This window comes from Periophthalmus magnuspinnatus, chromosome 10, assembly GCF_009829125.3.
Source record: "Periophthalmus magnuspinnatus isolate fPerMag1 chromosome 10, fPerMag1.2.pri, whole genome shotgun sequence".
Lineage (NCBI taxonomy): Eukaryota > Metazoa > Chordata > Actinopteri > Gobiiformes > Gobiidae > Periophthalmus > Periophthalmus magnuspinnatus.
The window spans coordinates 10775964-10799878 of record NC_047135.1 but is presented as its reverse complement, the minus strand read 5'-3'; the positions used below and the strand labels follow the sequence as shown (position 1 = coordinate 10799878).

At 42.4% G+C, this 23915-nt stretch overlaps 1 protein-coding gene across 1 annotated transcript in view; it reads left to right on the top strand.

The window, feature by feature from the left end:
• Positions 1–23915, top strand: part of gpc3 (glypican 3) — a 279747-nt gene that overhangs the window by 228590 nt on the left and 27242 nt on the right. Inside the window, exon 7 of the mRNA XM_055225093.1 lies at positions 14964–15135. Coding sequence (XP_055081068.1) covers positions 14964–15135 — 172 coding nt within the window. The remainder of the gene's footprint in view (positions 1–14963; positions 15136–23915) is intronic.

The window sequence follows — 23915 nt, the reverse complement described above, 5'->3', positions numbered from 1 at the left end:
ACAGAGCTGCAATGGTTACATTAGCCAACGCAGCCAGACACGTTTAAGATGGTCTGAAAACTCATTAAAAAGTGTTGGTGACTAACTTAAAATGCTAATGCTAATAGCTAGCTTATGACTGTAATGTTATTTGAGAGGGACTTGTTTACCAAAACCAGCTCATCTGTTGTAGTTCCAGCTTTAGCAGTTTGTTATTTATGGCCACGGGTGTTAAAACAACTTAGATTAAAGTCTAACTTGAGCAGTAGAGCTTCAGACAGAGCAGAGCCTCCAGTTAGCTTCACCCTCTTACTAACTGAATGTGAATTATAATGAAGTCTAACTTGTGACCTATACTATACCTATACTAAGAAAATATATGAATCTTGTTTGATTAAAGTTGTCCAAGTGTTCCTAGGAGCAGGTGGTTTTAGCAGACAGCCTTCGTCACTATTTCCTTCCCTGTTTGAACCACATACTTCCCTCTTGCTTTACCACTGTTTGTTTGGGTTTTAATTGGTCTGTGCCGCTCCCCTCCTCTCTCAAAGCCGGGCTGAGTTGCCGGGATACGCTCCATAAGAAAGAATTTCAAGACCTCAGTAAATGTGAGAGCAAATGCAGATAAATACAGAGACTCTATAATGAAGGACCAGTGTATTAAAGCAGCATTCATCCTGGTCAGACTGGACTCAACACTGCACACACTGTTCTCTCTATAAAGCTCGGACATGGCTTATTAAAATACTTTTAACAGTCACACAAAGTCTGTATGCTCATAGATTCTGGGTACACATTATGCTTGTTTTATCTTAATTTAAAGGCCTTGTACTTGATTTTTTCCCCCCATGTATTTGTGCAAAATCAATCTGTCTCCAGTACAGATTTATTGCTTAAGCAGCTTTTGAGGTGAAAATAAGTCTGTTCTATGCTGTTTGCCTCTAATTAGAAAGCTTTTTTACTGTATGATAATCAGGAAATGCTTGTTAGCATGTTAGTCGCTACTGTCACTGCAAAAATCCGCTCTGGTCTCTACGAGTTGTGAAAAGCACATAAAAACTCATTGCAGTTCATAATTAGGATGCTCGGTATACATGCAAGATAGATGAGGAATAACTTTGGACCACTGCAAACTATTTAAAATGAACTAGTTCTGTTTTTCATGTTTTTAAGACACTAAAAACATGTTCAGCATCTTTAATCAGGAAAGATCAAATCGTACATGTGACCAACACACAGCATGTAAACTTCACAGAAAGGATCCACCTGGTCCACTAATGGAACCTTTTTAAAATAACATTATACTTTTTTTAAAATAACATTATACTTCACCGAGTAGTTTTCAGTTACCTAATACTTTTACTCCAACTTTAGTAAGTACTTTAGCAGTAATATTTTGACATTGTAGCAGTACTCTTACTTGAGTAAAACTTTTGCTAGTCTTTAAGTGACAAAAACTTTATGTTGGCAGTATGAAATAGTTTAAACTGTTGTATCAGTGCCCCTCTCCTTCAGATATGATTTTGGTTTTGATTTTTTTTTCTCATTTTTGAGGTGTATCTTCCTCAGAATCTTGCTTCTGCACATCATGATAGCTGTCCCAAATTACTATAAGACTTTGAAAAAGAGGAGCAATCAAGACCATTTTCAAAGTGATTTTAACTTATGGATTTGTGTGTTTTTCCAAACTACAGCCTGAGTAAACTATGATTTCATTGAAATTTTCTATTGAAGTGTTTGTTGTCCTCGAGGGGGCATAAATTACTCCTCTGTTACGACAGGTCTGCTTAGGTCACTGCACAGGCTGTCGGCCAGAAAACAGAAATAAACCAGAAAAGCACAAGATATTTGGCAAGGCCTCACTGTCCAATGCAAACACGTGGCGGCCATCTTTAACACAACCTCAGACACTCAGCTCCGGTTTGTGCCTTTTAAAGTGACCAGACTGAAATGGAACTGGTTTTCTGCATAAACAACAACATGTATTTATATCAAACAAGATTATCTAGTGAGAGTTTTGTTCTGTCTGTGAAGAGGTTAGCCTGCACACAGTAAGAAAGATATTTTCTCAGGAATAAAAACACCTAATGGAACTTGTAAAGACAGATTTTAGATTATTATATATAGGTTTAATGCCATACTGTGGAATATTCAAGGTAGCAACATCATGGATAGAGGCAGTAGAAACCCCAACAGTTACTGCACCTTTTATTGCCAAGGATTTGAGAAGGACGAAAAATTTGAAGCTTCTTTTTGTAAGATTAGGTCACATTTTTTCACAATAATTTTCTGTTGATTCAATATTAATAATTCAGGTTTTAAAAGGATTTATTTATATATATTTCACTCAACATCAAATATTGAAATAGGATACAAACAGCCTCTCTCACAGGCCCATTTTGTTCGCTCCTCTTAGACAGTTTTCGAGTCACATTTGTGTTTGCAGCCAAAACACTCTAACATGGAGCCAGTGTTTGGCTTTGAGTCGGTGAAAAGGATACACTGTTTATCCTGAGACATTTTGTAATTATGACTCGATTCTTTCTCTCTCTTTCCTCCCTTCTCTCTTTCTCCCTCTCTCTTTCTTTCTTCCTCTCTCACTTTTGACCCTTTCTCTGCCTCTCTATCCCTCTCTTTTTTCTTTCCCCCTGTTTTTCTCCTTCTATCTACTACTCTTTCTCTCTTTCCCTGTATCTCTCCCCCTTTCTCTCCCTCTCTTTCCCTTCCTCTGTCTCTCTCCTCCTGTACTTCTCTTTCCCTGTACCTCTCCCCCTTTCTCTCCCTCTCTTTCCCTTCCTCTGTCTCTCTCCTCCTGTACTTCTCTTTATCTCTTTCTCTCTTTCCCTGTACCTCTCCCCCTTTCTGTCCCTCTCTCTTTCTGACTTCCTCTCCTGCTTTTGACACTTTCTTTCTCTCTCCCTCCCTCCGTCTCTCTCCCCCTGTACCTCTCTCCCTTTCTCTTCTCTTTCTCCCTCTGTACCTTTTCGTGTTTTGCACCCTTCTCTCCTTTATCCCTTTCTCTGTCTGCGCCTATTCCTCTCCCCCTTCCTCTCCTCTTTGACATCCCCTTCTCTCCTTCTCTCCTTCTCTCTCTCCCTCACACAAATGTACATCTACTCAGAGCTCTTCCCTGACTCACCTCAGTTTCCACGGAGACGACATCATCAGACTCAGTCGACCCAGTCATTTTTTATTTTTTTTCCCCAAAATTTGTTTATTTGGCTTATACAGAAATTGTACAATGTACATTCACATATCACAAATAGTGAGAAAGTAAAAAGATATTCTGCACAATCTCCTTTTTTAACACAATGATACACACGCAAAAACACCACACTAACATTCTCCATCCAAATGACAAAAGAGAAAAAATACAGTTAACCGTCCTGACCATGCATATACATACATACATACACCCATAGATACACATACATATGCATATACATAAATATACATACTGAAGTGAGAACCCATGAACCTAGATGACATAGGAGATGAGCAATTATATAAATAGCTAGATAAATTTGGGGAAAGAAAGAAAGGGCCTCCAGAAAAAAGGGTTAATCAGGAATAGAAGGGAAGTTAATTTGTTGTACTATTTGGAACAGTGGATGCCATATTTGTGCAAACCTATCAGAGGAGCCGTGAAGTGTCAATCTTATCTTCTCAAGTTTAAGAAAATAGAGTATATCCTGAGCCACTGTATAAATGATGGAGGCTGTGGGGACTTCCATTTCAATAAAATTACCCTCCTTGCAAGAAGGGTCATATAAGCAAGGGAGTTCCTCTGGGAGTTGGAAAGAGAAGGTGGCCCTACAAAAATCCCAAATAAGGCACGCAAAGGATTTGGGTGAATTTTCTTGTCAATAACACTTGAGATTATTGAAAAAATTTCGGTCCAATAACCATAGAGTCGTGGACATAGCCAAAATGTATGAATAAGGTTTCCTGTTGATTGTTGGCACCGGTCACATGTTGGGGAAATATTGGGGTATATTTTGGATAAGCGTGATTTTGTATAATAAACTCGGTGAACAAGTTTGCACTGTATAAGACTGTGCCTAGCACTTATGGAAGACTTATGTACACGTGTTAAAATTTGTGACCACGTCTCATCAGACAGTCTCACCAAGATCTCCCTCCCAAAGGGCCTTCACTGAGTCAAGAGAATTTGAGCGAATAACCGATATCTGATTATAGACTAACGAAATAGACCCTTTCAAGGGAGAAGTGGGTAAAAGCAAAGAATCAATAGCAGAATCTTCGGGTAAGTTGGGAAATGAAGGGAAATTGCTATTAACAAAACTGTGAACCTGCAGGTATCTGAAAAACTGTTGTTTAGGGAGAGAGAATTTCACAGATAGCTGCTGAAAAGATGCAAATACCTTATCAACAAACAAATCCTTAAAAGTCCGTATTCCAAGACTTGACCAATTCAAAAAGGATTTATCAACAAGAGAAGGAGGGAAGAAATGATTAGCTGCTAAAGGGGCATTGTGTGAATAAATTTGCAAACCAAAGTAACGTCTGAATTGAATCCAAATATTAAGAGATATTTTAACAATATGGTTCCTTGAGTACTTTTTAATAGGGGATTGTATGGGTGAATATAACAATGCAGCAAGGGACACTGGTTTTACAGAGTTCTTTTCCATAACTAACCAATCCAGTAGGGGAGCTGTTTCGGATTGAAGCCAATATTTAAAAAGTCTTATATTGGAGGCCCAATAATAATACCTAAAATTTAGTAAGGCCATCCCACCCGATATTTTAGGCCTTTGTAGATAGAAGATGTAGATCTACTTGAGAGAAGAAAGAGCTGGGCAGAAAAAGGGGAATGCACTGGAATAAGTACAGGAAGCGAGGCAAGACATTAATTTTAACTTTCAACAACAGGGGAGAGAAGTTTGCTTTAAACAAGTCTTATGGTTTGCGCATAACCTGAATTCCGAGATATAAGAAACTATCCTGTGCCATTTTAAAAGGTAACCCTTGTGGAGCATTAAGTGGAGAGTTTAATAAAAAGAGCTCACTTTTACTTAAATTAAGTTTGTATCCGGATAACTGTCCAAAGACTGAAAGTAGACGCAAAACCACAGGTATTGACGTAGTTACATCTGAGACATATAGAAGTAGATCATCTGTATATAGTGAAACCTTTGCCTCCAGACCATGCCTATGTATGCCTCTGACTTCTGGGTTGGTATGAATAGCGATAGCCAAGGGCTCAATAGCCAAAGCAAAGAGCAGTGGACTAAGAGGACACCCCTGTCTAGTGGAGCGATGCAGCAAAAAGTATGCAGAACGTGAATTATTATATCCATCCATTTTCTTCCGCTTATCCGGGGCCGGGTCGCGGGGGCAGCAGTCTAAGCAGGGACTCCCAGACTTCCCTCACCCCGGACACGTCCTCCAGCTCCTCCGGTGGGACCCCAAGGCGTTCCCAGGCCAGCCGAGAGACATAGTCCCTCCAGCGTGTCCTGGGTCTTCCCCGGGGCCTCCTCCCGGTGGGACATGCCCAGAACACCTCCCTAGGGAGGCGTCCAGGAGGCATCCTGAGCAGATGCCCGAGCCACCTCAACTGGTTCCTCTCAACATGTAGGAGCAGCGGCTCTACTCCGAGCTCCTCCCGTGTGGCCGAGCTCCTCACCCTATCCCTAAGGGTGCGCCTGGCCACTCTGCGGAGGAAGCCCATTGCAGCCGCTTGTATCCGCGACCTTGTCCTTTCGGTCATTACCCAGAGCTCATGACCATAGGTGAGGGTAGAAACATAGATTGACCGGTAAATCGAGAGCTTCGCCTTCCGGCTCAGCTCCTTCTTTACCACAACGGACCGATACAGCGACCGCATCACTGCAGACGCTGCACCGATCCTCCTGTCAATCTCCCGCTCCATCCTTCCCTCACTCATGAACAAGACCCCGAGATACTTGAACTCCTCCACTTGGGGCAGAGACTCACCACCCACCCGGAGAGAGCAAACCACCTTTTTCCAGTCGAGAACCATGGCCTCGGATTTGGAGGAGCTGATTGTCATCCCAGCCACTTCACACTCGGCTGCAAACCGCCCCAGTGCCTGCTGCAGGTCCTGGCTCGAAGAAGCCATCAGGACAACATCATCTGCAAACAGCAGAGATGAACTCCTGTGGTTCCCAAACCAGACCCCCTCCGGCCCCTGACTGCACCTAGAAATTCTGTCCATAAATATAATGAACAGAACTGGTGACAAAGGGCAGCCCTGGCGGAGTCCAACATGCACTGGGAACAGGTCTGACTTACTGCCGGCAATGCGAACACAGCTCCTGCTCCGGTCATACAGGGACTGGACAGCCCTTAGCAAAGAGCCCCGGACCCCATACTCCCAGAGCACCCCCCAAAGGACACCACGAGGGACACAGTCGAATGCCCTCTCCAGATCCACAAAACACATGTGGACTGGTTGGGCATACTCCCATGAGCCCTTGAGGACCCGATGGAGAGTATAGAGCTGGTCCAGTGTTCCACGACCAGGACGAAAACCACACTGCTCCTCCTGAATCCGAGGTTCGACTATCGGTCGGATTCTCCTCTCCAGTACCCTAGAATATACCTTACCGGGAAGGCTGAGCAGTGTGATTCCCCTGTAATTGGAACACACCCTCCGGTCCCCCTTCTTATACAGAGGGACCACCACCCCGGTCTGCCATTCCACAGGTACTGTCCCCGACCGCCACGCGATGTTGCAGAGACGTGTCAGCCAAGACAGCCCCACAACATCCAGAGACTTGAGGTACTCAGAACGGATCTCATCCACCCCCAGAGCCTTGCCACCGAGGAGCTTGCCAACCACCTCAGTGACTTCAGCCAGGGTGATGGACGAGTCCGCCTCTGGGTCACCAGTTTCTGCTTCCTCCTCGGAAGACGTGACAGTGGGATTGAGGAGATCCTCAAAGTATTCCTTCCACCGCCCGACAACATCCCCAGTCGAGGTCAGCAGCTCTCCACCCGCACTATAAACAGTGTTGGTGAAGCACTGCTTCCCCCTCCTGAGGCGGCGGACGGTTTGCCAGAATCTCTTTGAGGCCGTCCGATAGTCCTCCTCCATGGCCTCCCCGAACTCCTCCCAACCCCGAGTTTTTGCCTCTGTGACTGCCCGAGCCGCGGCACGCTTGGCCCGCCGGTACTCATCAGCTGCCTCAGGAGTCCCACGAGCCAACAAGGCTCGATAGGACTCCTTCTTCAGCTTGACGGCATCCCTTACTTACGGTGTCCACCACCAAGTTCGGGGATTGCCGCCGCGACAAGCACCACAGACCTTACGACCACAGCTACGAGCAGCCGCATCGACAATAGAGGTGGAGAACATGGCCCACTCGGAGTCCATGTCTCCATCCTCCCCCGAGATCAGGGAGAAGCTCTCCCGGAGGTGGGAGTTGAAGACCCCCTGACAGAGGGCTCCGCCAGACGTTCCCAGCAGACCCTCACAATGCGCTTGGGCCTGCCAGGTCTATCCGGCTTCCTCCTCCGCCAGCGGATCCAACTCACCACCAGGTGGTGATCAGTTGACAGCTCAGCCCCTCTCTTCACCCGAGTGCCCAAGACACACGGTCGGAGGTCAGATGGCACGACAACAAAGTCGATCATCGACCTCCGACCTAGAGTGTCCTGGTGCCACGTGCACCAATGGACACCCTTGTGCTCGAACATGGTGTTTGTTATGGACAAACTGTGACTGGCACAGAAGTCCAATAACAAAACACCGCTCGGGTTCAGATCGGGGAGGCCGTTCCTCCCAATCACGCCCCTCCAAGTGTCACTGTCATTACCCACATGGGCGTTGAAGTCCCCCAGGAGAACAACAGAGTCCCCGGTTGGTGCACTGTCTAGTACCCCTCCCAGGGACTCCAAGAAGGCCGGGTACTCCGCACTGCTTCTTGGCCCGTAGGCCGACACAACAGTGAGAGACCTGTCCCCGACCCGAAGGCGCAGGGACCCAACCCTCTCGTTCACCGGAGTGAACCCCAACACGCAGCGGCTGAGCTGTGGGGCAATGAGCAAGCCCACACCAGCTCGCCGCCGCTCCCCGCGGGCAACGCCAGAGAAATGGAGAGTCCAGCCCCTCTCAAGAAGTTGGGTTCCAGAGCCCAAGCTGTGCGTGGAGGTGAGGCCGACTATATCTAGCCGGTAACGCTCAACCTCCCGCACAAGCTCAGGCTCCTTCCCCCCCAGCGAGGTGACATTCCATGTCCCCAGAGCTAGTCTCCATGTCCGGAGATCCGGTCGTCGAGGTCCCCGCCTTCGACTGCCGCCCAGATCTCTCCGCACCCGCCCCTCATGGCTCCTCTCGCAGGTGGTGAGTCCACGGGAGGACGGCCCCACGTCGTTCCTTCGGGCTGGGCCCATGGGGAAAGGCCCGGCCACCAGGCGCTCGCTGCCGAGCACCCACCCCAGGCCTAGCTCCAGGGTGGGGCCCCGGTAACGCCAGTCCGGGCAACGTAGCTTGCCTTGTTGTTTGTCTCTTCATGGGGGGCTTCTGAACTGCTCTTAGTCAGACCCATCTCCCAGGACCTGTTTGCCATGGGTGACCCTACCAGGGGCATGAAGCCCCCGACAACATAGCTCCCAGGATCATTCGGGTGCTCAAACCCCTCCACCACGTTAAGGTGGCGGTTCGGGGAGGGGTATACTAAAACTACTTTAATAAAAATAATATATAAAATAATAATTAAATAAATAAAATAAAATAAATAAATAAATAAATAAAAATTATAATAATAGTAACCAATAATAAGGGAAGGATAGAAAAAAAAATTAAAAATATAATCAAACCACCACAAAAAACTAAATTATTAATGTGTATATTCACATTAAACCCAATTTGTAAACCAAGAGTTATTAAGTATATGAAAACACAGAAAGGGTCTTTTCAGACCCATAGTGCTGCACCTGTCACCCCTTGCCGAAAGAATCAAACCAGACTTTAGATGGTGTCCGGGGCCACCACAGTCTTAACTTGACTTTCAACAAAGTCCATAGCAAGTACTGGGTCCTCGAATCGATGAGTTCGTCCACCAGGGAGGGTAACACGGAGCACAGCTGGAAAAAAAGTCCAAACTTAACACCTGGACATGAGTGGAGCTCTTTCTTCACTTTAGCAAAGGCGGACCTTTTCTTTGAGACTGTGGCAGTAAAATCCGGAAAGACGGAGACCCTCTTTCCCTGGTAGAGTAGCGGGGCAGATGCTCCAGCCTTACGTAGAATTTCGTTGCGTTGCTGAAACAGGTTGATTCGCGCAATGAAGGGGCGAGGCGTCTCTCCATCCGTCGGCTTGGAGCGACTCGTGCGGTGTGCCCGGTCCAAAATGGGTTTGTTGTCCAGCCCGAGCAGATCTCGTAATAATGTGGCAACAAAATCTGTTGCCAAAATAATACGTATATTATTCAGTCTCGAGTGTCCCTCTAAATCTTCACACTTCTGCGATAGAAAATCAACTCGCGCCGCAAGTGATGTCACTGTAGCTTGTAAGCTAGTTAGCTGACTGTCATGGTCATTAGCAGATTGCTCAAGGCTTCCAATGATGTCGCTCTGCGCTCTTATCTTTGATTCCAAAGCCTCAAGAGCAGCCGTAATCTCTTTCTTAACTACCCCAGAAACAACCTGTTCAAACTCTTTGACAATATCCGCACGCATATTCTTCATCATTACCTCCATGCGCGTTAGCAGACGCTCGTTAGTGTCACGCTCAGAATCGGCTTCTGGCTCAGGTGATAGTGGGGGCTTGGTGCGGCCTGCTCTCGTAGTTTCTGTTTTTCCCCAGGTTTCCATAATTCAGCAAAAAAAACCTTCAGCTGACTGAACACGGGTTGATTGTGGATGGTACTTGCAAATAACGGTGGTTGTTAGGAGATAATAAGGTGCAAAATATAGTCGAAATGTCACATTCCCGCGGAGCTACTGCGGGCATGTCCTACATGGTCAGCGCTCGCCGAGCAACTTGACCCAGTCATTTTTAAACATCTTTCCATCTTTCAGAGTTGCTCTAGGTCACAGGGAGGGCATCATGTTCTGTTGGATTTGGTTGTACACATCTTCATTTGCAGTCATTAGTATTTGGGTGACTATTCACTATACTACCACTGCAATTTCTTCTCTCTACTGAGATGTTATTTCTTTACCTGGAATGTTCCACAGTATGGCCCAATTACTAACAAATACCCAATTAGAAGTTCTTTTATTGCTGCGAAATACCTTAAGAAATATGCATTATTACTGCTAGCTGGTCACCTCTCCACTGATCTGACTTGTACCTTGACCTGGTCACATGCTTGCTTGTCTCATGGAGATAACTGTAATACCATATTATGGAACATTCCAGTCACAGAAATAACATTTGTGTGAATTCTCCACCAGGAAAGTTACATAGTGCACATTTCAGTGTGAAAATAGTCCATGACCTGAGTGTTTGACCTGTTTTTAATTGAAGTTGTGGGACCAGTGTGGAGTGAGTGAATAATGTAATGTAATGTAATGTAGTATATGCTCAGTGTATCTGAGTTTATAAAAGCTACAGCAATTAAAATACATTAAAGTACAAACATCACAGATTTTTAGGTTCTAGTTCTTTTAGGTGCTTCTATTTATCACTTGGTTTGGTGGGATAGTACCTGTTATAATATTGATCATAATTTTATATCAGTTAGGTGTCAGTTTGTGGAAAAAGTACAGAAAAAGTACAAAAATACTGGACGTAGCTTATTTCATCAAAACGTAAAATTACATATATAATGCTGTTGAAAATTAAAGTAGCCATGATTTGTAGTGAAATTTTAAATATGATGATGTTTTAGTGGAATAAGCAGTCTAACCCTGTCATATGCACGTTAAATACATTTATAAGTTTTAGTACATCGGCCACACAGTTGGGGCCTCGCATCTGACCTGAGACAAAGCCCATATGAAGTTAATTTTCTCAAAACAACTGAAAACAACAAAAACATGGCGCTGACGTGTGCAGAGAGGAAGGAACTCATTAAACACACAGAGGAGGAGGAGCGGTGGGACCCTCAAGAATGTAACACATGTGCCGCTCTGTAGGCCTCTCGATCATCTGTGAGGAGAGACAGAGCAAGAAGGTTGTCTCCACTTTAACGCTGCCATGTTTTTACTCTGACCCTCTCACCTCCACATAAACTGGAGCATTTAGCCTAGTCTGTTCATGTTTTCTACAGAGATGGTATCATTATTATATTTGATAATAATTCTATTCCCAACTAATCCATTTGGAAATGATTTATAGTTTAAAATTTTACTAAAAGATTCAAAGACAACTATTAATTTGACATTATTATTATTACTTTTTACATTATATGTTTTTAACCCTATTTTAAAAGTTCCCATTATCAGTTGTAACGTTTGGAAAAAATTAAAATTTGACGTTTTTATTGAACTTAAAAAAACATGCATCCTTACTCTACGAGCTCACATCTCCTGGCTCCTCTTGTTCCTTTGGTTCTAATATTCCACTGTATGGCATAAGACTTATTTACTTCCATGCCGCCTCCAGAAAGTTACAAGGTGTTGCTTTAGAAGGAACATTTGCCATATGTTTGCAATATGTGTCAATATTTATATTCATATACTTAAATGGATAACGGTTGATTGTTAGGAGAGTCCGAGTATGATTAGTTAGTAAAGGTATATTGTATGGGGTCTATAGAAGAGGAGGTGATGGAGAGGCTGAGTAGGCTGATAGTTCTGCTGCTGTGGGTTGGGTTGATGGTTTATAGTAGTTTATTGATCAGATAGACTTGGCATGAGATGTTAGTAAGAAAGGCAGAGTCTATGCATATTCCCGTAGAGCAGACTGACGATATTTCTATTAAAGCTGTCATAGTTTATTATGTGCATTGTTTATTGGATCTATCTTGGTTCACCGCGGCGACAGTAAACACATCTGCTTTGTGTTTTCAGTGTTATTGACTTCTGTAAATCACTCAGACAAATATGACCCCAACAGCCACTTGAAATCTCATAAGGACGTTGGGTGAGACAAGACACCACCATCTTATTGTTTAATGAAGCTTATATTGTAATTAAAACATCAATTCTTCAAGTTCAGTTGATAGGAAAATAAATGTTAAATTACAATATTTATCTCAAATGACTTAATAAAAGAAACAAGTCCGCTCACTTCCATGTCAGAAAACTGCAGTGCCCAATGGGAGCTGACCTCACCATAAATGTCGTCACAACAAAGATCCATGTCGCTGTTAGCCCCTCCTATGGAGAGCTACACACAGCTATCAGAATGGCTATATGACACTGTTAAATTCTATGCATATCATGGATTAAGAAAATAAAACTGAAGAACAAAGCAAGTACAGAGAAATGTGCAGTGGTGGTTAAAATGGAGATTGATCGGCAATAGGGCGTCTTGAAAATTAAAGATTGCTCAAACATGAACAAATCACTCCAAACAACTATAACATGGTTAAAAACTCTGAAAAGGCAATTTTGCATAATAGGTCTGCTTTAAAGGAGATGTTTTTTTTGTTGACTAAAAGAACTGATAGTTTTTTAAAACATAAAAGAATAAAAGGAACAAATGGAGACAACATTCGAGTTCCAGTTTTTAATGTCAAAGCCCAAAAAAAACAAAAAACCTAAAAATAATTTTAGTGAAAAGATTAAAACTAAATAAAATATTCTTTTCAAAACCATAGGTTGTATAAAGAAGTGGATTAAGTGAGCATGACGCTACCCATAGCATTCGGCTCCAGTAAACGAAGCCAATAACGACTAGCAGTTATAGTGGCTGATTTGGAGCAGAGTTCCTTATTTACAAATCTGACTGCGAGTATCATAGAAACCAAAGAGCCAATTAGGAGCGAGGGCATTGAAGGTAACACCCTTTCCTGTGACCTCAGTGAAAGAAGGCAGCTCATTGGTCTGTTATTAATGGTCATATCTTGTTTTATGGATCAAATTGTGAAATTAAAACACCAGGATCAGGCAGACCGTATTAATACATTTCAAGACCAAAAATGACGAGGCTGACAGCAGAAGTTACAGAGATAGAGGTGACAGCTTTTCAATAGAAAGTGAATTGGAGCCCGAGCCGATGGAGCCAAAACACACTCGTGCTCACTTCCTATTTGGAATGTGGTAGCTAGTGGGTCAGAAATGCTCATTTAGGGGCGACAGTGAATTTTGAAAAAAAAAATTGCAAATCTAATCGCAGTCATAATACAGGTCCAAAAATGCAATGACTTGGCTCACCTTGAATAATACAAAAATGATCTTTTTACATTTCTGTATGTTTTTGCCACTCCCTGGCTGGTCTCCTGTTTTGTTAACCCGAAACACTTTGGGACAATAAAGTTTTCCAGTAACAGCCCAATCTGCCAGCGGTCTCTCCTCTCCTTTAAACCTCTCCTAGCCAGAGCCCTTTAAGTGAATCAGACTGCACCAGAATGACACCGTCATAGATAAGACCATGGTTTCCTCTGCGGCCCATGTTTATATGCATTTTATTCTGGAAATTCCCCAATTTTGTCATAATAACATGTTCCTATGGAGACAGCTATTTTCACAGCTTTGTTAAGACATTACTAGACAGTCTGACCTCAAAATGACAGAGGGAGTGTGCCTTTTTATGTACGGTGTAGTGACAATTTTCTAGCACTACATAAAGAGTGGATGGCTCTATTTAAAGGAACATTATGTAACTTTTCCAGTGCCACCTGTCTCCTTTGAGATCTTATAACTTTTGCCTGGTATGTTCCACAGCACATGTGTCAAAGTCAAGGCCCGCGGGCCAAATGCGACCCTCCACATAATTTTATGTGTCCCTCGACAGGGTAAATTAAAAGGTATGATGGTCTTAAAATCTCAATTTATCAGGAGATACACAGTTACACAGCCATATTTTTACATCTAGGCAAATGCATATGCAATATTTGTAACTTGAATAAGTAATAAATACAGAAACAGTGAATTAACAAGTTGAAAAATGAGTTAGATTTATTTTACATCTGGCCCTTTGAGGGCAGCCATTTTGCTGATGTGGCCCTCGGTGAAAATGTGTTTGACACCCCTGTTCCACAGTATGGCATTAAACATATTTGTATTTTGTTTATTCGATTTGAGGTGTTGTTTTATAGTGTTTATATATAGTGCATTTAAATAAAATATAGATAAATGCATGTTTTGTTTCCTCTTTTGTGTTAACTATTAACTTACTAACAAAGCTAACTTTGATTTAATTCTACCTAAGACCTGATTTAGTCATAGTTTACACCTGGATTTTAAGGTTAAATGTAAACTTTATCCCCCTATACAGAAATTTTCTTCATTTGACCCATCTTTCTTTCAATAACACTGGTATTTTAGGAGAAGGGTGCACTGCAGGGACCAATCTCCAGATCTTGAGCGAGGCTTGGTTAGGACTGCCTTAGCTGGAGGATAGTCCTGCTACACACCTGGTTTAGATCTGGTGGTACGCTTAAGGCAAATTAGGACTTTTGAGTGTTTCTCATTTCTTGGTTCTAATTCCAAAATCATAATGATGTTTTTTTCAGTATCGATACCTGTTCAAGTGAGCATCTAGTTTGGATTCTAATGTTAGTATTTAATATCTTCTGGGTATTGATTTTTACAACCTTATTTGGTAGTCATTTTAAATATTGACCTTCTTCCACCCCGCCCACTAAACCCCACTTTTTTGTGATGGCACTTTCAGTTAAGCAGGAATCACAATAATCTAAATGGAGAATTTAAGAAAAATTCTGAAGCTAAAATATAATATAAAGTAGGTTGATTTGTGCAAAATGTTCAATGTTCATGTGACCAACTAGTCACCACTGTATCGATTCTCTGGGAGGCTTTAAAACAGCTTTGTAGTCCATATAGAACTTATTTGCTGGTAAGATCTGCAGAATAAAATAATACAACTCACAGCTACCAGAATAAGGTGCATAAACCGCTGTATCTGTCTTTCTCTTGCACAGCTGCTGCGTATGGTGAGCCTGTCGGAGAAGCGTTGGAGAGCCCGGTCTCGTTCGGAGGCAGGTGAGGAGGAGGATGGCTTGGGGAGCGGAGACTGTGATGATGAAGACGACTGTAGCGGGACGTCCGGTCTGGGCCCCCCACCGCGACGTAAACGCCTAAGGGTGTTCGCAGGTATGTGTTCAGACAAATGAGGCTGGCATTTGGAGCTTTAATTTAATTGATTGATTACTTTTATTTCAAACATGACAGAACACGTAATAAATAATAAAAACATGACACAACAGCAATAGAATTCTGAATTTAATGGAGAGAAAACAAGGAATACGGCCAACATAAAAAGGAGTGGTTGATGATTAGTTACTTGATTACCATTATTTTCACAAGGCTTTATTATATGTACACACAATCTGCCACTGTTATTATATATTTACCATTTGATGCAAAGTGATATAAAGAGCAGAGCAAAGTTATAGTTAAGTATGTTGTAAAGTTGTCAAAATGGATAACCCACAAACATTTTAAATATTGTTTTATGCACTGGTTTCTCTAACAATTTCCTATACCTCATTTTAAAACAAGGACAAAAATACATGGCCTACTAAACCAATCAAGCAAACTTTGAAATCTTCTGTATGCTGTATGCTAAATAAATATTTATAAGCATGGCTCTTAAACCCCATTCACACATGCAGTCTGACCAGGGAATTTACCTGCATTTTCCCAGAACAGGGTCATGAGTGAACAAAGTCAGAACAGATTTCCCTGCATTTTTAATCTGGCAAAATCCTGGAAAAAATTACTGGGAATTTGCAGGGAAGGCTCATGTGTGAATAAAGCCTTATTATTATGTTTGATTCCTAGTTTGGGAATTTTGTTCACTTACTACGATGATTAAAGATTCTAAGTATTCATAGGCTATTGACACACATGTACTTCATTTAAATTCACTGTAGAAATAACAAAAATATTTACAATTGTCCTATGTTTTAGATTGTTTTTATGTATGTCGTAACGGTGGGTGTAGCGGACCAAAGAGTGCAGACTCGGGGAATATTTACAGTGTTTATTGTACAGAATGACAAGATACAAAACTGAGGGTTGATCTGATGGTGAGCGGGAAGCCAGGTGCGGGCCAGGATCCAGGACCGTGGAGTGCAGGGAAAAACCAAGACAATACCAGGGCTGAGAAGCAGGGTAGAAGCAGGGTCAAAGCAGGGTTGAAGCAGGGTCGAAGCAGGGCTGAAGGCACAAATAGGATCCGGCACCAAATGCAGATAATCCAGAACGGAACAGGGTGAAGCAACACAGGAACGACAGGAACACAGGGAACGACAGGGAACAACAGGCATGAAGGGACGACAGCACAGACAGGGTGAGGACAAACAGACGATCTCGCCCTGAGTGTCTGGTGCAAGTCCCTCTTATCACCTGCAGCAGGTGGTGGTGATTGCACTAATGGAAGGCAGGTGCACGTGGGAGGAGTAGAGAGCTCCGCCCAGCTCTGTGTTCAGGCAGGTGAGGGAGGGGGAAGAGCACACAGGGAGACAAAACGTGGATCGGAAGGTGCGGATCATGACAATGTAACTTCGTACGTGTAGAGTTCAGAGTTCGTATGCATTGACTCAGTGTGTTTACATGGCTACTGTACAAGCTCGCTCCTCTCTCACGCTCTCGCAGTAAACTGTCAGACTTCCTCAAGTAGCCGCTTCGCCTTGACCTTTGACCCCGGCTCTGTCAGTCTCGCTCTGAAACACGTCAGACGCCTTCTCTACAAAGACAAACACTCTGGGGCAAATCCAACATGAACGCCACAGGGCTGCCCCAGCTGGGCAAACAGCCTCTAGGGACTAGCTGCTGTTGGGGAAGAGGTTTTGGTCTGGACTAAAGCAGGACTAAAGCTGGACTAAAGCTGGACTAAAGGTGGACTAAACCAGGACAAAACCAGGACTAAACCAGGACTAAACCAGGATCAAAGCAGGACAAAATCAGGACTAAAACAGGACTCAAGCAAGACTCAAGCAGGAGTCAAGCAGGACTAAAGCAGGACTAAAGCAGGACTATAGCTGGACTCAAGCAGGACAAAATCAGGACTAAAGCAGGACTATAGCTGGACTCAAGCAGGACAAAATCAGGACTAAAGCAGGACTAAAGTAGGACTCAAGCAGGACTCAAGCAGGACTAAAGCATTACTAAAGCAGGACTATAGCAGGACTATAGCAGGACTAAAGCATTACTAAAGCAGGACTATAGCAGGACTATAGCAGGACTAAAGCATTACTAAAGCAGGACTATAGCAGGACTAAAGCAGGACTAAATTGGGACTAAACTACGATCAAACTTGGACTAAACTGGGACTAAACCAGGACTAAAGCTGGACTAATTCAGGACTAAACTAGAACTCGGAGTGAGACTAAAGCAGGACTAGAGTTACTAAAGGGAGAGACTGAGGCTGTGTCGGGACAAGCCATGAGAGACCACCACAGACACTGAACAAATTCTAGAGGATTATAACAAGTCGTGGGACAGAATCAAGGTCAAGTGTTCCAGATTTGATTTTATCCACATCTATAAACAACTATAAACAGCACAGACTTTTTCTTTACCTTGCCATAGTGTCATACTATTTATAAAGACTCCATCATACGCTCAATGCCACTACATCCAGGAGTTTTCATTTAAGGTCCTATATTACACATAATGGACTCTTGTGAGCTTTACGCCATGTTATAATGTTGTTACTTCATCAAAAACATACCTGGAGTTGTGTTTAGTTTAATTCACACATGTTTGAGCAATCTTACATTATTAATCCATCTACATCTCCACAGCTGAAGATGTTGTGGTCCACCTTGTGGTTTCATTCAGTAGTAGTTTTCAAGTTAACATCTACCTTTTACCTTTTGCTCAGTTGAGATGGCCAAATCCAGGGCTGAAATTATCCAAATGATTGTAGTGAAGGTGTATGGGGTTTAAAAACACCACAGAAGACTTTCTGTATTACCACATGACATCGCAAGGTGGAACAGAGTGTTTTCTGTTTGAGGTAAGAACTCAAACTAAATATACAGGGTTTGGTTGAACACATTGAACACATAGAGGTGTGTTGAACATGTGTGAATGAAACAAAACACAACTCCAGGTATGTTTTTGATGATGAAACAACACTATAACAGTTCAGAGAATATTGTAATGTGGGCCCTTTAACTGCTTTTTTTTATGCGGAAATAAAACACTACTCTGTGCTGTATAATGGTTAAGAGACTGTAAAGTCTACATACCAACTGGATCTCATTTAGATTATGTAAAAGTTTTACAAAATAGAACTGGTTTGTAATTTCACTATTCATAAGTATTGGTTTAATACCATACATCTGTCCTTACACAAATATTGCCTTCATCAATGTTTGTTTTACCCATTTTCTACCATGTTTGCTATCCCTCCACCCTTATATCTTTGTTATATCTGTTTCTGTTTCTCTGCGAAAGATGCCAATTTAGCGTTGCCCAACACTTGTTTACGTATATCCTGGGCTGTTCATGTTTGCAGACCTTGGGGTGTGCGTTGCTCATTGGCACATAGTTAGATAGCCCCTGATAGCCACTGATGACCCCTCAGAAGCACACTGACCCCTCACACAAGCTCCGCCTTTTGGTCACTGTGGGGTCAAAGGTTGTCCTGTGAAGCATGGAGCCTAATGGGGGTCTGTCTGCTCCACTGCTCCGGGACGGTCCAAACACACGGGCCAAAGGGAAGTTCCCACACGCCTTCTCTGATTAAGACGAGGCTTAACTTGGTCTGAGTTTACAAGGTCAGGAGTCCAAGTGCGGACTTAACGTAGTTTAAGGGGAAACTGTCTTTTTACCTTACACTTTGGTCATAATAGGTTAGGTTGTTGGGTTGGGTTCACGTGACATCCTCTAGAATCCCTTTAAAACAGAACTGACGGACAGGTCTGAATTCTGTGGTGGAATTTGCTGTTTAACTGTAAGATTGCAGATGTTTTGAGCTGGTTTATCGTTAATAGTTCTGTAATTACTAGGTCTTTATGAAAAAATGTCATCTTTTCTGTCAGTATAAATAAACAAAAATGAAATCATTTTTCTCACAGTAGCTTCAGAAAGTGGTACCATTGTTCAACACCAAAGATGTGATTATTGTCAGTGGAAATTACTTTACTGCCGGCAGTGTGAAATAGGGTGAGGAGCTTGGTCACACAGGAGGAGCTCTGAGTACAGCCGCTGCGCCTACACGTCGAGAGGAGTCAGCTGAGGAGGCCCCGAGGAAAACCCAGGTCTTTCGGCTCTCGGCTGGCCTGGGAACGCCTTGTGGTCCCACTGGAGGAGCTGGAGGACATGTCTGAGGTGAGGGACGTCTGGGAGTCCCTGCTGAGACTGCTGCCTCCGCGGCCCAGCCCCGGATAAGTAGAAGAAAATAGATGGATGGAAATTACTTTAAGCTGATTTGTGGACCGAATTCCTAACAAATGATGAAAATATGGATATTCCTTTCAAAAAACAGTGAATCTCCCTTAGAGTCATATTGGTTATATTAGTTTATGTAATGTATCCATGGCTTTCAAGTGATGAATATTTGGGGGATGTTATTATGGCAATTAATAATTTGAAATAAAATGATATATCTTTTCAATAATCACTAGTACAAATGGTTGTGACTGAAACTGAAGCTTAGTTAGAAATATGACACATAATTTGATTTGACAAAGGCCTGCCCCTTGAGGACTTGCTGGGGCCCTGTCTGACCCCAGCACTGAGTACAACCGTTCCCACTCCTCTGATGGTTCTGTCCTGACACAGATTCCTGCTAATCGCTAACGCTAACCCAACCACAACACACTTACCGTCCCGACCAATCAGAGAGCTCGCCGCACATTCCCCAGAGCATACCAGGCCGGAGCAGCTATTCCAGGACAGGATACCCCCCCATGCCCCCCTTCCCTCCCTCTGCCCCCCTCCCTCTGCCCTTCTCTGCTTCCCCATCCCAACACAACCCTAGCTTGAATACAAGTTCAGAGCCAGACACTGATCTGCATTATCTTGGAAAGGCAGCAGCTCCATTTGTCATAAAGATACAAGATAATAGCATGAGTTTGTTATTGCTTTTGAATTGGGCAATGTCAAGGAAGTACAAATATTCCATGAGATTATATGGGGGGAAAAACATCTCATTTTAGCAAGTCCTTTCAACAAGAAGTAATTTATTAGTAATCCAGGATGTTACTCTGTGTTTTTAAAGTCCATACACTAGACAAATGTTCCTTCTCATCGGCTCAAATGGCCTTTACTATACAACTAAGTTAAAAGTTATTATTTAAACTACTCTTCTTTCCGGTGTGCATCAGTAGGCAGGATACCTTGAGCCCTCTGCAGGTGTTTTTTTGCATGTAAAAGATTGGAGATTGGACTGAGGCTTAGTTGTTTTTGTGATACAATACTTTTTGATACTATACTTGTCTTGGCGTGTCAAAGTCTCAAAGCACTACACTGTAGTCATTATTTATTCCGTCTATACTTGGTGGTGGTAAGCTACTACTGTAGCCATAACTGCCCTGAGGCAGACTGATGGAAGTGAGGCTGGGCCCCTCTGACCACCACCAATCACTGGCACACACAGCATTCATAGGCAAGGTTAGTGAAGTGTCTTGCTCAAGGACACCATGGCAGAACTCTGTCTGAGTGGGCTTCAACCTCTGACCTTTGGGTTGGTGCTCTAACCATTTAGGGTGCACTCACACTAGCCCAGCTGAACCGTGCCCAAGCTCGCAGAGCCTCTAAAGTATGGCACATGTGTGCAGTGTGAGACTTTGGCCTGGTTGAAGGACATGGGCCAAAGCATGGCACGGTTGCTCAAGTGTGCGCAGATTCATGATTTATGCTTACAAACTCTGTGTGCAGAGAGGATAAAGGATAAGAGGAAAAAATGAATTAACTCTGCTCCAAAGTTTATGGTGAATCCACACTCACCTTCAGTAAGGACTGTGACAGAGCCGGAAGTTTCGAAGCTCCGTCTCCTATACTCGGTCCTTCACATTGTTGTTTAATCCATAAATTCACGGAGGAGCCTACCATAACAGGACTCATATCTGTCTCACTATTTAAGAGATATTTCATGCCCTTGACTTTCACCACTAAAGTCATAGTACAGCTCTGTGACATATAAACAAACAGTGCTGTGTGACGACATCACCAGGCTGTGGCTCAGTTCGGACCATAAAACCCCACACAATCATGCTTGAGTACGGCACGGTTCAAAAGGCCTAGTGTGAGTGTGCCCTAAGTCACTGTTGCCCCATATGGTTAAATACTTTACAGGAAGATACAATACAATAGTTTACGATAATAATTATAGTAACAATATACTATGATAAGATTCAGTACTAAATCAGTTGTTATAATTCTTATTGGATCTTAAATTCTCACTTCTCACTATAAACTAAACCAGATAGTTATACTCATTCACTTTACACAATGGGCCCCTTAACGTTACAGCACTCAACACTCTCCATTCATAACTATAGAAGCCTGACAGGAGCCTTTAACGGTGCTGAATCACTGTTTGATCAGCTGTGATGGATCAGTCACACTACACAGAAACACATGGAGCAGTCACATGATCAAAGACAGGGTCATGTGATCAATTATACCCCTAACACATTGTGACCATTGACACGTTAACATTGTCCAGGCAATATGTGTGTGTGTTAAAGAAGACAATATTTAAGTTTGTAATGTAAAATATGATTACAGAAATCATTGTTTTCATTGACCATGTTTAACACAAAACCAGCCAAATTTTTCTATAGTTATCTCTTATGGATTTTTAAAAAGCCTTGTAGGTTTTTGCAGGGTTTCATGTGTATTACTTTGCTTGGAATATTCCACAGTAATTGGCATTTTTCTCCTCTCCACAGACCTATGGTCTGATGTCCTACTTGTTTCCACTGACTTGTTTCCATGGAGATAGAGAGGTTTAATGTCTTATTATGGAACATTGTAGGCAGAGCAATATGTGGCAGACCCTCCCCCTGAAAAGTTACATAGTGAACTTTTAAAGATATTATATTTGTGGTTCACACAGCAAAACGTTTGGCTGTTTGCAGTTTTGTTTGTGATTGTTTCAAGACTGCAACTTTATATGTAATAGCCTATTTATTTTTAGCTAATGTTTTCATTTTTTCCTGAGGGTCACAATATTTAATAAGGTTTAACCTCAGAAAACAGCTCAGTTTGTGTTTTCTGAGTCAGTCTTTTCATAACAAAATGTGATTATATTTTCACATGACACTAGATGGGAGCTTTAGAGAATCATTCCATCAGGATATTTTTCAAGATACTTTTAATGGTGAAAACAACTTAATGAAGTAGAAAGGGTCAAATTATTTCTTATTCTATTTTAGAAGATTCATGTATTTAGTAATTCAATCTGCAAAACATAGTCTACAGCAAGTCATCTAAACATGTCTAGTAATATTGAATGGTTTATGTAGGATCATGCACATATATTGAGCCGAGTAATGGAGCTGTGTGGTTGCAATTAGCAAGGGCATCTGAGCAATTTGAGCTTTCAAGGCCAAAAAGAGATCGTCAGTCGGTGGCACAGATTGGCAGCCTCACTTCCATCAGTCAACCCCAGGGCAGCTGTGGTTACAGAGAAAACTTACCATGACCAAGTATAGAGTGTTTGAATAACGCAATGTAAAGCACTTTGGGGCTGTATAAATCCAAGGCATTATCAAAACACTCAGATCGGCATTAAAGACCTTGAGCTTTAGTCTATTTCCTTATTTAGTCAATTGCCTGTGTAAATGACCCCTGACTAATTAAATATAACACTGTATTCTATGGGGCTCTGAACACTCATAACAGAGGAGCAATTCATAACTAACTCACTAAATAAATACACCCTGGTAAATCTGCAGCACTTTCATACCAAAGTGTATAATGGCTTTCTAATTAAATCTGGAAATATTAGTCAAGCTGGTGGTCCAGGTCTAAAGCAGGACTAAAGCGGGGCTAAACGCAGGACTAAAGCGGGACTAAAGCAAGACTAAACCAGGTCTAAAGCAGAGATAAACTTGGACTAAACTGGGTCTAAACTTGGACAAAACCCAGACTATAAAGGTCAAAACACAGGAATTTTGACTATTTTCCTAAAGTAGTAAATCACCTTTCAAAATTCTCAATTTCTAATGAAAACATTATAACACTGATTTAATTCATAACCAGCAGAGTGGTGAATACAGACACCTTTTGACTTCAATTTAAATGAAAGTTCTCACAAGGAAGTGGCTTCTTTCTGGGGATATATGTGTCCAGTTGTGGTGTAGATCCAAGCCAGGACTGTGGGACAAAACCAGGTGTATAGGACTATAACCTCAAACAATGTGTAAACTAGGACTCAATTGGGAATACACTGGACTAAACTACAACTACAAGGTCTTAACTACAACTTAAGTACTATAGATCCAAACCAGAACTCAACTGTAGGACTAAACTAAGACTAAAACAGGGCTCAACTACTACTAAACTACTCCAGAATATTGTAAGACTAAACTGGTCCAAAGCAGGGCTATCAACCAATAATTGTCTTTCAAGGGAAAATTGTAGTACTTATTAAAACTGGTGAGAATTATTCAGATGTGGTCCAGTTCTAGATAATGCTAACAACAACTAGCATGCTGTTCTGGAGCGAGACATATTTTTCTCAAATGCATGGGGAAAAATCAGGTACAGAGCCTTTAAAGAAAGGTATTGTAAACCTTGGTGTGTTAGCTGCAGGTTGGTGGTCTGATGGTTTCTGTTGGTCATGTGAACAGGATCTCAGACACTCAGTGTTAGGCCCCAAAAAGAAGTGGACTTTATATGTGAGACAGGTTTAATCTGCAGTAGGTTAGCTAAATACAACGTGGAAATATTCATGCCATGTGAAACAC